This window comes from Uranotaenia lowii, chromosome 3, assembly GCF_029784155.1.
Source record: "Uranotaenia lowii strain MFRU-FL chromosome 3, ASM2978415v1, whole genome shotgun sequence".
In the NCBI taxonomy this organism is placed as follows: Eukaryota; Metazoa; Arthropoda; class Insecta; order Diptera; family Culicidae; genus Uranotaenia; species Uranotaenia lowii.
In genome coordinates, this window is record NC_073693.1 from 88,755,153 (window position 1) to 88,770,484 (window position 15,332).

A 15,332-nucleotide genomic window follows, 5' to 3' on the forward strand; every position below is an offset into this window, starting at 1 on the left:
GCGTTTCGGGAATTGATGCGCCCGAACCACGATTGCGACCTGATGAGGGCATTCTACAGTAAAGCACCCGACTTGAAAATTGAGTAGTCGCGCTGAGTGGTGACTTAAGTTAACACTATAGGAGTCTGAGTCCTACACATGGCTTAGGAGGCTTGCCTCCTGACCCGCGTGTTCGAACCGAGAAAGTGTCGTCGACAACTCGCTTTGTGTTTCTGGACTTCCTGGACTAGATCCACAAAGTTAGTAGTTGCACTAAATGGGGACCTCTTTCAACACGATGAGATGTCGGGTCCTAACTCGCCAGAGGAGGGGTTGCGCTTCGAGTTGTGTTAGAATGAGGTATTGCTGACAGAGGACTCGGAAACGAGTATTGCCTTGGAGCGCATTGACGCGAACTGACCTCCCACTATTGATGTATAGTGTGTCAAACAGTTCGAGGTGGGAACAAAGGTCAGTGGCCCCAGGTGGACTTTATGGCGTAGGGGGTACAGTGTTCCTTAGCATTGTGTCATGAGTCGTCCAATTGCGCCCATGGACCCAGAGTAGCAAACTGGGGGGACGCGGTGAATCGCTGTGCCTTGGAATGCAATCCGTAAAAAGGATTTACCACCCGTAATAAAGAAAAAGATTGCGGAGTCACAATCACAAAAAATCTTGATATTAACATGGAAACTTGTGTTTTTCGTTGATAGCTCAGTGAATCTACTGGAAATTATCTACTTGTAAGCATCTTATTATAGAAGGATTCTTGTTATTCAAGATCCGTACCTACTAAAAAAAGTTGGGTTTTCTAGTGATTTTTCTATAAAATATTGACTATTGAAGTTAAAGAAAATGGTGGATTCACCCAACTGAAACTTGCAAAACTTTAGATCAATTAGAGGCCGTGCAACACAATAAAAATGAAATCGAAACTCATTTTCGTTTTAAAACGTGTTTTTCTTTAACTGCCATTCTCGTATAAATTTTCAATATTTACCAACGTTTTCGTGACGCCACAAAAAAATCCAATTTGGCTCTCGGCACTACCTTATTTAAATATTCCTTGGTTCGGGTCAAAATGACCCGAAAGTTTGCGTGCGTTTTCCTGGCCGCAAATATTGACTGATTAAATAACTGTTTATTTCATTGTTTCTGAATATTGAAAAATTGAGTCAAAATGTTTTACCAGATTACCTGTAGCTGATTTCGAATAAAAAAAGATAATAACAAATAATTGGCGCATGATAATATCCAAGAAAAAAATTGTATCACTGAAGGACTGCAATGATAAAAAGTCTAAAAATATTCAAGCAGCAGATGGGGATACTTGATCCCATTTTCTCATTTTCATCAAATTTTTTTTTTAATTTCTTAGATCGCCGTATTTTGCTTTTTCCGGCAGCGCGTAATTTCAAGTTTATATGCTCTGGAAGTTAGAACGTAAGATGAACTCGTAGAGGAACTAAAAGCGTTTCCGTGGGACTCAACAAATTCTAGCGTAACATTTCATAAGGGTGAAACTAGCAGTTAGCTCGAAACGAGAAAAACGCGTTTGAAATTTCGGAACATTTATCAAATCCTATTTAAACAATCAACCACTTTTAGTTCAACAAAATCAAGAAATGAGAAGAACAAGAACTTCAGCTTTTTTTACTAAAGTTCAGAGATTTTTCTAGCTTTTTTTGTTTTTGTTTTCAGTTACTCCTACCAGTTTCGCACAATTGGTTGGCCGTTTTTGTTTTGGTTTTGAAGTTTCGCCCTTAGGTGCTACGCGCAAAAACTAGTTAGGCCGTTTTGTCACACACGATCAACTCAGTTACGCCTATTGGTCCTACACGAATAGAAAAATTAATCCCATTTTGAATAGGCGTAGCTTCACGTTCCAACGAAAATGCATCAAAAGGAAGTTTCGCCCAACTAAATTTTATCAATTTTTTGTAAAAGTTTTAAGTGATTTTATGATGTAGCCGAGTTTATTAGTTAAAGTGCAACCGCGTACATCCGGAATGATCGTTAACTCGATTTATTTACATTTGGCAGTTTCGCCCTTTTGAAATGTTACGCTAGAATTGTCCTTTATTCAGAGTGCCCCTTAGCTTTGGCAAAAATCATGAAAATCTGAAGATAAAAGTTCCATTGCCTTTTTTGGCCATATTAGTTTTCATTTCACAGTTCACAGTCAATGCATATTTAAAGGCGTCATTTTTTTTTATTTTTAAAAAGGCGCCATTTTCTAATTTTTAAATAAGCAATGATCAACATCTATTCAGAAAAAAAATATATCTTTTTGGACTCGAGGTATCAAGGTAACTCATAAGTCATAACATAAAAATAAATAAACTTATTGAAAAAAAATGGGAGTTTACTATCGCTATTTACTCTTACCCGAATAAAACACTTTTTTCAATCAACAGCCAAAAAAACGATTAGGTAAACCTTCATTCTTGGTAAAAAAAAGCTATCGCTAGAAGAATCTTAGAAACGAAAGAAATCTGTAAATCGAACTGTTTTTTTGAATAATAACGTTTTGGCAGCATTAGAAACCCTTGGTCCATGTATTTTGCGATCTTCGATGTTCCATTCACCAGATCGACAACATTCTGGATTGATTTAAAAAATCAACCATTATGGATTGGAGTAATTTCAGTTATGTGAAACAATTTTAAAAAGAACTATAACGTAATGTAGCCTTGAGTCTATCTAAAATGTTTCCAAATTAAGGAAAAAATGGTTGAAGTTTGGCATGCATGACAACCGGAAAAAGTCATGTTCCTTAACCCCCTTAAGAAAAAACGGCCAAAAATTTATCCTCAATGATGATGTTTTTCGTTTAGCAAAATTGTTTATAATCATCACACTTAGCGTATGACAATTTTTCAGCGAAAACGGGTTTCTGGAGGGTAATTTTAACTTGAAAATATGATGAAAATAAGAAATGAGGATCTAGTAATTTAATTCTCCCCTCTGGCCCACTCCCCGAATTGTCACCTGAATATTATCCACAACCAAATATTTGAAAAAAATCTGACATTTTACAATCTAACGCAACAAAAACAATCTAAATCAGATATGATTTGACGAAATGGCATACATTTCAAATTGAGTGTTCCGGTTGGGGTGGTCGTACATTTTAACGCCTCATTAACAGTGGTGAATATCATGCTTAAGAACTTTTTTAAGTTTAATCGAAATGGTCCGATCTGGCTCAAATTTGGCACGAAATTGCCCCAGGCCCCCGGCTAAGGGGCCCCTCCGCGTGAAAAAAGTTTTAACATTACTTTAATCATACTACTTTAATTTTTACAAATCAACGAAAAGAATTAAAAACTAGAAAAACAGAATGAAAACTTGAAATATAACAACTAGAAAATAATATCTAGAATAGTTTTTCTCTTACATAAGTCAAAGGGGCCCCCTAGAGTAAGCAGTGAAGGAGTTCTCCCGCATTATTCGGGCTGAGAATATCAAAATCTTGGTATTGATTTCCAAAATTTTCAACCCAAAAGCTGGACAAAAAAAATAAAGGAGAATATGAGAAAAAAAACACCTCAAATTTTCATTGTTTTTTTTATCGAAACATGTCAATCAGGATATTCTATGCATAACAGGTAAAATAAAGAAAAACATCTTTTCATGTTCATTACATATAAACGTCTTGCACAATAATAATGTTAATTATTACGTTAACTTAACAGTACGTGAAGTAATGGTTACTGCACTAAAATAGCAGCTAATTTCGCCAAAACTGTCTCACAGTGCTAAGAGAGAACATAGAAGCAATATGATAAACATTTCGGAATTTTACTTGAGCAGTATCCGGGTTAATACCGGGTATTATTTTAACTTTTCAATCATTATTATTGAAATTAACTTGGGTTATAAACTCTTAACCCTTTTCTCTCCCTATTTTTGAAAATAAAAACTATAAAAAAAATCTGTAGTTGCTTAACACTTTTTGTACCGGAGGAGGTCAAATGACATTTTTTGAACTTCAAATAACTGTAACTCCTTTAAAAATTGTTTTTTCGCAAATTTTTCTTCATGACTATTTTTATTTTCAAAATGCACGTAATTTTTCATAAAAATATTTGTTTTTTAAGTTCGTAGGTTTCGAAATACGTATGTGATGTACCTATTTATACCGCCGGGGGTCAAATGACCCCTAACACCTTTTCCGCGAAAACTCTCTTGTTTCTTAACCGATTTTTACAAAATTTACATTTTTGGAAAGCTTGTAACGTGACTCAAATATAATTTACACACAATATTGAGCTACAAACATCGATTTTAAAGTTATTCGAAGTCTAAGAAAAAAAGTCCGAAAAAACATGCTTCGGGAAAAAACCGTAAGTCTGTTAATAAGTGCTCGAAGAAAAATTCACTTAGTGCCTGAAAAAGCTGAAGTTAGAAGCTATATGTTGCATATGTAGGAAAAAAAATTAAAATTTTTGTATGATCATGGCCACAAAAAATGTAAAAAATTGGTGTAAAAACTGTACTTTTTAATAAATCAACCGCCAAAGCCGTTCCAGTAACAATATTTTTTTTTTAAAGTGAACTGGAAAGTTGGCGTAATTTATAACATTTTGGCATATTTAGATTCACAAAAAAATTAAACACAGAATATTTGACGGCTATTCAAATGTAGCTGTTTTTATACATTTTTATCAATTTTAATTTTCTTTCGCACACGGGTGTATCAATTCGAAGACGGGTGAAAGGAAACGAAAAAAACAAAAAGCATTAGCGCAAATATTCTGGTTTTACTTTCAGAAAAATATTTATCATAATTTTCTAAAGCATTGCACCGCCAATATAATTACATCACGAGAACCAGTATGAAACGGCCTTTCTTGTGCATATAGTTTTATTGCCCAAATCTAGCGTTAATATATGCAAAATCCTGTGCAAAGCAAAATTTAGGTGAAAGAATAGTCGCAGAAAATGCAGATTGATAAAACTTACTAAAAATAGCTTCCTTTAAATAACCTTCAAGAATTCTGTATTTCGTGTTTTAGAAATCTAAAGATGCCAAAATGTCACAAGTTACGTCAACTTTCTAATACACTTTTCAATAAATTTCTACTGTGACTAGGACAGTTTTGGCGGTTGATTCTTTAAAAAGTACCTACGTTTATATACCACTTTGCTACACTTTTGGTGGCCATGGTCATAAAATTTAAAAAAAAAATATTTCCATATGCGCAACATATAGCTTTTAACTTCAGCTTTTTCAGGCACTAAGTGAATTTTTCTTAAAACTCTTATTAACAGACTTACAGTCTTTGCCTCGGAGCATGTTTTTCGGATTTTTTTTCTTAGACTTCGAAGAACTTTAAAATCGATGTTTGTAGCTCAATATTGTATAAGAACTATATTTGAATCACGTTACAAGCTTTCCGAAAATATAAATTTTGTAAAAATCGGTTAAGAAAAAAGAGAGTTTTTGCGGAAAAGGTGTTAGGGGTCATTTGACCCCCGGCGGTAAAAATAGGTAGGTATATACAGAGTGCCGGTATGTTTAGCGTTAAATTGGACCAATCAACATTGCTGAGTTTCTTTATCGAATTTCCATCCCAATTTCTGTCTTAGACTTGAATTCGTATTGAAACATTTTCAACTGATTCAACCAAAGTTATAACATCTAATGAAGTAAATACCTACCATGAATTCAGCATATCATTTTCAAATTATCATAAAAAACGATCTCATAGTTGAGTTGCTAATCTCATTAAGTGATTCTCTTAACATACATATTTTTATGTTTTTAATCTTTTCTTTTTCCAGATTCAATTCATTGAGATTTTCAAGTCTTGTGTTATTTCTTCAGTTACTGAAGTTTAGTTTCATGGTTTTTCTGAATTTTGAGAACTCAGGATCTTTGTCTTAGGTACTAAACTCATTTGGATTTCTTATCTGACTTTTTTCAATGATAACTGTTTCTGTGTTTTCGACATTAAATCTTTATTTTAATTTTTTTTAAATCGATCGTTTTTTCAGTTATACTGGTTTTGGGGGCATCGAATGCAACTTTTGTCGAATTTAGATTACCAATTTGATAACAATTTTTTTTATCTGATGAAAATCATATTCATGAATATCCCATGAAAACGCTTTTTTGGTGTTTCAAAGATATAAAAATGAAATACATATTCGATGCAATTTCTGCTTTCCTCTGATTGTAGCTTTAAATCACTGTTTTTATTTAATTCATATTTTGTTTCTCAAAATTTGATTTGAAATTTTGATTTAGATTTGAGACACTGAATTTTGGTTCTGAATATAACTTCATTCAATTTTTGAATTTTTAAACTCATATCTGTATCTCCATGGAATTTGAATTTAATTATTTTGTTTATTTTGTTTTATTAAACTTTGTTTTCTATGTTTTAAATCTTAATGATACATCCCAATTGTCATTAGGTGAATATTTCTCGATGAAGCACAAACGAGACGATTAATGATGAAATGAAAAACATTTAAAATATCGATTCGGTAATTATTTTAAATCAGAAAAATTTAGTTGGTGATAAGGATATAAAAATAAATTGAGAATTCAATTTTGCATTTTGCAGCTTAAATCAGAGCTTTTATTTTTGAGAAATTTCTAAACTCTTCCGCAATGCTCGCACGATATTAATTGACCATCTTCTTCGCAGACAACATTGCTATTTGAAGACAGTATTGTCAATGCAGTTGAAATCCGAAGTTTTCGTGTTGGTGATTGGCAACCTTGCCAACTAGCAACGATGAAAAATTCATCATACAAACACCTCGGCAATCGGCAAACCTTTCTTTTGTTTGGTTTCTACACTTGGAAGATGTTTGGTAGGTGTCTGGTCAGCACAAAATGTCGTCAGTGAAGTCACCGTTTCTGTCGTTGACGAAAACTCCGGTTTGAGGATTCAGCGACAATATACTGAACTGATCTCCAGTTCTTTTACATGTTTAAAATGTTATGTATTCTCTGGGATAGCATTTGAAAAAAAAAGAATCATAGGGGCCATCCGAGAAAAAATGCCCCTGGTCCCCCGATGGCTTAATCCGGCACTGAGTTCAAGGCAACCTATCGTTCTGCGACGAAGTAAGTTTTCAAGAACGGCAAATCCATTCTGCCAGAAATTTATGTAATTAAGTTTGATTCATTTTTTCCATAGAATATAAATCCGTCCGGATGCAAGCTCCTAGCAGAAGGCAGGCTCCTGCTTCGCATCCTTCAAACAATCGTCATCAGCCCCCAGATCGCGATCAGAGTCAGAAACAGAATCAGTTTCCGGATCATGATTGGCAATGATCATGGAGCAAGATTAGGATCAGGATTAGGCTCAAAATCAGAATCAAGTTAAGGATCAGGATAAACTTGATCGATGACCAGAGTCTGATGATGGTTACAATTATACAATCTTTCTTTGGATATAATGTTCCATTTAATGTTTTCCTATGATATCTTATCTCGAACCACCAAGGCCATACTCTGTTTCTTATGAGGATTTGCTTTTAATGCGGTTTAAATTACTTACGGCAGAATATTGTAGACCCGTAACCATTTTGGAACATCGTTTTGAGTAATGAACTTCCCCTAACACGAGCCACGCAATCCGACGCTTAATTTATTTCAATTAAAGCTTAAGATCAGCTGTGGCCTGGCAAATTGAGAGAGACTTACACATGACCTATAACTGCCACTGCATTTCTTCCGTAGAAACACTCCCGTCTACATTTGCTTCAAACCGATTCAAGACTATCCAGCTCACCGAGACCGAGAGTAAAGATTTAGTTAAAACAAACATTTACTAAGAAAATATACAAAAACACATCCCCGTCACTGAGTTGCTGGCATTGATAATATAGTCGTATGCGAAGAGTGCGAACCTTTTCTCCTCGTCCGTTATCAGGTGCTCGTAGCCTCGGGCCTTGGGCTTCGATTTCCGCAGTCTGGGCACCATCCGGAACAGCCCACGGAGGGATCCTCGCGTACGAACATGACGCCCGATTTCCAGCACCTTCTGCTCCACGTATTGCACTAGCACGGTTTGGAAGCGACAGCGCTTACGCGACGACTTGGAGGAACCCTTTGAGTCCCGGCTCGGATCTGGGGATTCATCCGGGCAGAGTGTCAGAATCGAAACGCAACTCGCGAAGGGATTAGCCTCCGTTCTAGAGTCACTTAATTTCATTCTTGCTTTCGGAATTTACTTCGCTGAACGACTAGAATGGACCAGCGGAGGATCACAACTAATTCAATTCCAACGACGGATCAGCTCAGTAACTGCCCTGGTCGCCGGACTTCAACTCTGTCACGATGATGATGCGGGACAATCTGATCCACTTGACTAAATCTGTATCTCAGTCTGGTAATTGAACTGGACACTATGCGCCTGCACTTTGTAACGTAAAGCTAGTTCAGCTCAGCTGCGCTGATAATTCTATGATTCCTTGCCTTCTTCTGATGGTCACTTCGGGATGCATCCGATCATGTAACCCCATTCCGATTATCAACCAAAGTACATGGACCTTTCCGCTGCCATCCTCTTCTAACGAAATCTAATCTAGTATGGTTGGTACTTCAAACCGAAGCACTGAAACACTTCCTCTTTATTAACCGACGACGATGACACGGATCGTACAGATTTTCAAAACCAAACAAACAACTAGAGCTGATACCAGGCAGGGGCGGCCGAAATGTATGGGACTTAGATAACTCTTATCTACGTGACCGTATCCGATGATGAATGTAATTGGACTAACTAGCGGTAAATTTCATGATAATGGTCGCTAAGTGGTAGGGCCACAATGCCGTTGAATTGGGACAGTTGAATTGAGAAAATAAACATTCAAGACCTAGGCAAATCTTATTTCTAGTCTCGCACCCTCAAGACTGAAGCTGGATTTACACAAGAAAAAACGAGCGAATCGGTTCTTTTGGATAACGTAGAGATTGGTTTTTTGTTTTTGGTTTGATAAGCCTGTATAGTCGGCAGACAAGCGTTTCACGCTTCGATAGGTAGGCAAGTACAATCTGTGTTCCGGCAGAGTAATGATTTCGATATCATACAGCTGAACATTAGACTTCAAGATTATCAAATCGATAAAATTGAATGAAATAATTTTTAAAAATGTACACTTTGAACCAACATCGAAATATAAATCCTTAGAAGATTATGAAGGAGGTTTAATTAAGCTGCATTCAATGAAAAAAAAACTCAACTGTCTGAGGAGATACTAGTTCATAGATTTCGACAAAGTTGTTCTTAACCCTCATCCGCATTAGATTTCGCTACCCTAATCAGCACTAGGAGTGTCAATTTGACACTACAAGCTTAAATCGTTATAACTTTTGGCGTGTTCAACCGATCTAAACAAAACTTATATCTATAGAAACCTTGTAATGTCAGTAAAATATGTTTAGAACATTATATATATACCTTAAGCAACTGTTTTTTCATTATTCAGCATGCAAGAAAAAAATCCGAAAAAACATGCCTCAGGAAAACTGCTGCTGTAGTTTATACGTTACACGTCCAAAAAAATATTTGCCTTATGCATATGAAAGCTAAAGTTAATGTCTACATCATGGAGCCAAGAAATATTTTTTTAAATTTTTTTAAAGAAAGGGTCAAAAAAAGTTCAAAAAAGTGGTCTAAAAAACCTACTTTTCATTCGATTGCTAGTAAAAACTGTTTGAGCGATGGTAGAGTTTTTGAAAAAATATGACTACAAAATCTATTCTAATTCTAACATTTTGTTGTCTTTAAATTTTTGATGCAACAAAAATTGAATTTACTGGAATTTTTCAAAGTTGACTACTTTGCGCGATTTTTTTACAAATTGAAATTTCATATGTTTTTGTGGTCCACCGTCAGGTTGTACCCGGATTTTCAGTGCTTTTACTTTGTTTGGACCAATCAAAAGTATATTCATTGGAATGCACATTTAATTTACATTCTAATGAGGTGCTACAATTTACGCTGTGAGATTTCACAAAAATATGAAAATTAGAAACGTAAAATCATTCCTGAATTTCTAGAACCACAAGCAGCACGTCAAGCAGAAGCTGTTTGTTTGCTCTCCGAGTAGGTACGGTGGTTGGTGATTCGGGCAGAGAGCCAAGCTGAAAGAAGAAATAATGATGCGTGTCTGGAGTGATCTGAAACTTGTATTGATCCGCATTGATCTTGGTGACCGTAAACTTTATGCCTGCGTACTGTATCTGCCTCCTGACCGCACGAGAGATGTTCCCATAGCTGAGTCTTTTTCGCGCTACTTATCTAAAGTTAGCTCTCTCAGTGCACCGGAAGATGATAGATGACATTATAGTGTTTGGTGATTTCAATTTGCCCGGTTTGAAGTGGTGCTCCAACTATAGTAACTTTCTCTATAGTCTATCCGGATCCAGTACGCTCAACTTTTTCAACCCTATCGAACGTCATGACTCCTTGAGTACAGCTACCTTGCGGCAGATTAATAGCGTGACAAACGAAAACGGTCGTATGTTGGATCTCTGCTTTGCCAGCGTACACCATCATCCTGCTTTATTGGTTTCGCTCGATGTCACTAGACTTGCTCCTGTCGCAAAATTAGCACCCTTCTATCTTGACTTCAAGAACGCCAATTTTGACGAGATTTCTCGTACCCTGGTTTCCATCGATTGGGAATCTGAGCTCGACTTATCTAATCCCAACGCTGCGGCCAAAACTTTTTCGCACATCTTGAGTTACGTTATCGATTGTCACGTGCCAAAACATACTACTGAAAAGAATATACGGACTCCTTGGTTCACGACTGAACTACGACGACTAAAGACGGCAAAGAAATGTGCCCTTAGAAATTTTAACAAATCAAGATCCTCCTATACTAAGGACATTTATCGTAGACTAAATTCTGTTTACAAAAAAGTCAGCAAACGTTGTCACCAAAACTATCTAGCTCGAGTTCAGCGTGATCTCAAGTCCAGACCTAAATCGTTCTGGAAACATGTTAAAAGTCAGCGGAACGAACCTGGTCTGCCAAACCAAATGTTTCTGGATGACAATACGGCGAACTCTGATCGTGGAATCTGTGATCTCTTTGCGGATAAATTCTCGTCTATCTATAATACAGCATCGACATCCCCTGAACATCTGGATAGTGCAGTCAGGAATATTGCGCCACTGGGCTTCTCTATAAACAACATTGTGGTTGAGGATGCAGTCATCTCAAAAGCAGCAGCTAAGCTCAAAAATTCTTTCTCTACGGGTCCGGACGGAATACCTGCTACTTTTATCAAACGTTTCATGCCTGTTTTGCTGACTCCTGTTAGGCTTATTTTCCAAGCTTCGCTTGAAAGAGCCATCTTCCCCTCACTATGGAAGGAGGCTTACATGTTTCCGGTGTATAAAAAAGGTAATAGGAGAAATGTCAACAACTACCGGGGAATCTCGGCGTTATGCGCAGTAGCCAAACTATTCGAATTGGTGGTCTTGGATCCGATTTTCTTGTCCTGTAAGAATATTTTTTCCGACGATCAACACGGATTCTTTCCCAAGCGCTCCACGACAACTAACCTTCTGACGTTTACTTCTCACGTGCATGAAAGTTTTGCTGCGAAGTCTCAACCGACGCTATTTACACCGATTTGTCTGCGGCATTCGACAAAGTCAACCACGATATTGCCATTGGAAAGCTCGAACGCCTGGGTTTCTGTGGAACTCTTCTTGACTGGTTCCGGAGCTATTTATCAGGACGTAAATTAACAGTTCGCTCGGAGGACTCTTTCTCCAGACAATTCTTTGCTTCTTCTGGTGTGCCTCAGGGAAGCCATTTAGGGCCGATTATCTTCTTAATCTATTTACTTCAACGACGCGCTTTCACTCCTCGACGGCCCAAAGCTATGCTATGCTGATGACCTAAAACTATTTTACAACATCAACGGCCAGAACGATATTGATTTCCTACAAAATCAATTTAACCTCTTCGCAACGCAATCAACGCAACCTCTTGCCTTTGAATCGCAGTAACTTCGCAGTACTTCCTCGGAGATGAGCCAATCGCACGCGTAGAACACATCAATGATCTGGGTGTAATTCTAGACCGGAAGCTGGAATTCAGGACACACACAAACTACGTTGTCGACAAAGCCTCGAGAAGTCTTGGATTCTTATTTCGAGTGTCAAAGGACTTCAAGGATATGTATTGCCTGAAAAGTTTGTATTGCAGTATTGTTCGCTCTATCCTTGAATATGCATCAGCTGTTTGGTGTCCCTACTACCAGAATGGGGCCGAACGGATCGAGGCTATACAACGGCGCTTCCTGCGATTCGCCCTTAGACACCTGCCTTGGCAAGACCCGTTTCACTTGCCAAGCTATGAACATCGATGCCGTCTCATAGACATTGATACTCTTCAAGCCCTCAGAAACGCAACATGAGCTTCCTTCGTCGCCGATCTCTTGACATCGCGAATTGGCTGCCCCACGCTCCTAGAAGCCATTCCTCTAAAGGCAGAAACACAATACAGCGTCGGTCGTCGCGTCACGTCAGCGGTCAACGCTGTCGATAAGTACTAAAACGCGGACGCGACGCACCCGACGATTTTTGCATCACAATTCAGCGTCAAGAGACATCTAAGATGTCTCTTGACGCTGGATTGTGATGCAAAAATCGTCGGGTGCGTCGCGTCCGCGTTTTAGTACTTATCGACAGCGTTGACCGCTGACGTGACGCGACGACCGACGCTGTATTGTGTTTCTGCCTTAAGTGTGCGACCCCGTGGACTTAGAAATCAAGATCTTCGATTGTATGTTCCCATTCGTTCGAACAATTATGGAGCTAATAGCGCTATCATCGGTGTAATGAAAACATTCAACCGTTTTTCTGAGCACTTCGATTTCGACGTTTCGAGAGATGTTTTCCGTACTAAAGTTTTAAGTGTATTGAGAACCCTGTATTTAGACTTAGTACTCTTTTTATATTAATTTTAAGTCATCATTTGGACCAATATGTGTTCCGTTGATTTGTAATAAATAATAATAATAGAATAGATTTTGTAGTCATATTTTTTAAAAAACTCTACCATCGCGCAAACAGTATTTACTGGCAATCGAATGAAAAAAAGGTTTTTCAGACCACTTTTTTGAACTTTTCGTGACCATTTCATTAAAAAAAATTTTAAAAATATTTCTTTGTTCCATGATGTAGACATTAACTTCAGCTTTCATATATATAAAGCAAATATTTTTTTGGACGTGTTATATATGAACTACAGCAGTTTTCCTGAGGCATGTTTTTTCGGATTTTTTTTCTTTCATACTGAATATCGAGAAAACTAGAAGCTTTAGCTATATATAATGTTCTAAATATATTTTACTGACATTACAAGGTTTCTATTGATATAAGTTGTATATGAAGTTCATAATAATTCAAACGACTTAAATGTATTTTACTTTTGGAGTGTCAAAATGACACTCTAAGTCGGAAAAGGGAGTTTTTTTGTCCAGGCTTCCAGGGTTCGTCCATAAATAAAGTAAAGATGCAAAATTAAAGAACTTTCATTTAGGGTCCCCCAAGAAATTTTGATTTTTTGAAGCTTCTGAAAAAAGTTACAAGCATTCAAACTTGAAATAGTGTCAAAATGACACTCTAATGCGGATGAGGGTTAAGAGCTAGAGGGCTGAAATTTGGCATGGATGCTCATTAGGACCAGGAATGATGAAAAATGTTTTCAGATTTTCGGATGACCCCTTCAGAAGAGGGTCGTCCATACAAGACAAATATTGTTTTCGTGATATCGACGTTACTTTTGTCGAATTGTGTTGAAAATTTGAACATGAATGTTTTCAGAGATGAGCAATTGATTTCAGGTGTCAAATTTCGTGTAAAGGGTCGGCCAAAGAGGTCGTCCATATTAACTGTTCGCTGTTTTTGCGATATTGACGTTATCAGGGCTGGTAGCGGTTTGACAATGAAAAAGTAGTGACTTTAGTGACCAAATTGTGACTATGTACAACGAAAAAAGTAACTATGAAGTACAAAAAATGTGACCCCTCCATGGAAGGGGGGGGGGGGGGTCTTATTTGGTTTCAAAATTTCCCGTATGGCACAACTTTCCCGTATGTTTGGATAACGTGCCGCTATTAAGCCTACCCCCCCCCCCCCCCCCATTCTGTTTCAAATTTTGATAAAAATAATAACAATTCCAAAAATATAAAATTGAAAAGGAAAGGGTTTTCTTACACCGTTTGTCACTCATGTTCAACACACAAACTAAAAAAAAGACTGACAAACAAAATTTTGGAAACATATTACAATGAATGTTTCAAATTTTCCATAAGTCAAGAAAGTAAGAAATAAATTAGTTTAAAAATTATTTCTTAGCAAATTTAAAATTAAAAAAATCTGAATTCTAAAATAAATGTCCAATCTTGTACAAAACTTACCATGAATAGATGTTAGGAAAATGATAATAATTGTTAATTTTTATTCATCTAAATTTGGAATTCTTTTCCTCATTTTCAACTGGAAGTTTAGTGAGAAATTCCGCTGTATTTTTTAAATTTGATCAAAAAATTGTTCTAAATAACAATTTTTCAAACTTTTTAGATTAATTTAAAAATCATGATCGATCAAAAAAATATGATTTCATATAAAAAATATTAATAAAAAGTTTTGAAATTTTCAATCGCAGGTTTTAAGGCTTTAAATTACAAGCTCTGAGTATTTTGTCTCTTTTGATTAAAATATTGGGTCCTGAAAGAACAGAAGGTTGAAATTATGTTTTATTATTAAAAATTGGGAGTTAAAGGCTTATGGTTGAAGAACACGAAAATTCAGAATTTAAAAACAAGGAAACAATATTTTAAAATATGTCTTAAAAATTTAAAAAATTTGATTAAAAAAAATTCGGCAAGATGATTAGAAAATTGAAAAAAAAACTGTACAATAAAATTCGGTAAATTTATTTGAAGATTGAAAAAACAATATGGAAATAAAAAAGATTAGTTTTTAAAAACATTTCAGGAAGAGTTTTTTCAATAAACATGTTTCACTATAACCATTTTGGTGCTTATTTTTTTTTAATTATTGATTTGGTAAATAATGTCCTAAACAAGAAATTTTGTCAAATTCGGCCGAAAACATTTAATTTTGGTGATAAAGAGTTTATTACTAGTAAAATCAATCATTGATAGATAACTGATTATGGAAAAATGTCATTACAAGTATTTTCGACATCACAGCAGAAAAGGTAAAAAAACCTGATTCTATTTAAAGCTCATCAATTGATTCAATGATTTTGATTTGAGTTTTTGTAAAAAACAGTGCAGAAACTTCTCTAAAGATTTTTAATTATTTTCAAAAGTCATTTCAATAACAAAA

The 15,332-nt window shown here is 36.2% G+C and overlaps 1 protein-coding gene across 5 annotated transcripts in view; it reads right to left on the reverse strand.

Annotated features, from left to right (window-relative positions):
• The window catches only part of LOC129755111 (phospholipid scramblase 1), a 31,335-nt gene that overhangs the window by 7,752 nt on the left and 8,251 nt on the right, over window positions 1–15,332 (reverse strand). Inside the window, exon 1 of one of the 5 annotated variants that reach the window (XM_055751445.1) lies at window positions 7,855–8,506. The exons of 3 other annotated variants lie outside the window; for them this stretch is intronic. Coding sequence is in view for 1 of the 2 variants with exons in the window: in XM_055751444.1 (XP_055607419.1) it covers window positions 7,649–7,652 (4 nt within the window). In the remaining variant the exon portion in view is untranslated. Of the gene's footprint in view, window positions 1–7,648; window positions 7,786–7,854; window positions 8,507–15,332 lie in introns of those variants that run through there. One more of the 5 variants, XM_055751444.1, reaches the window with a different exon arrangement.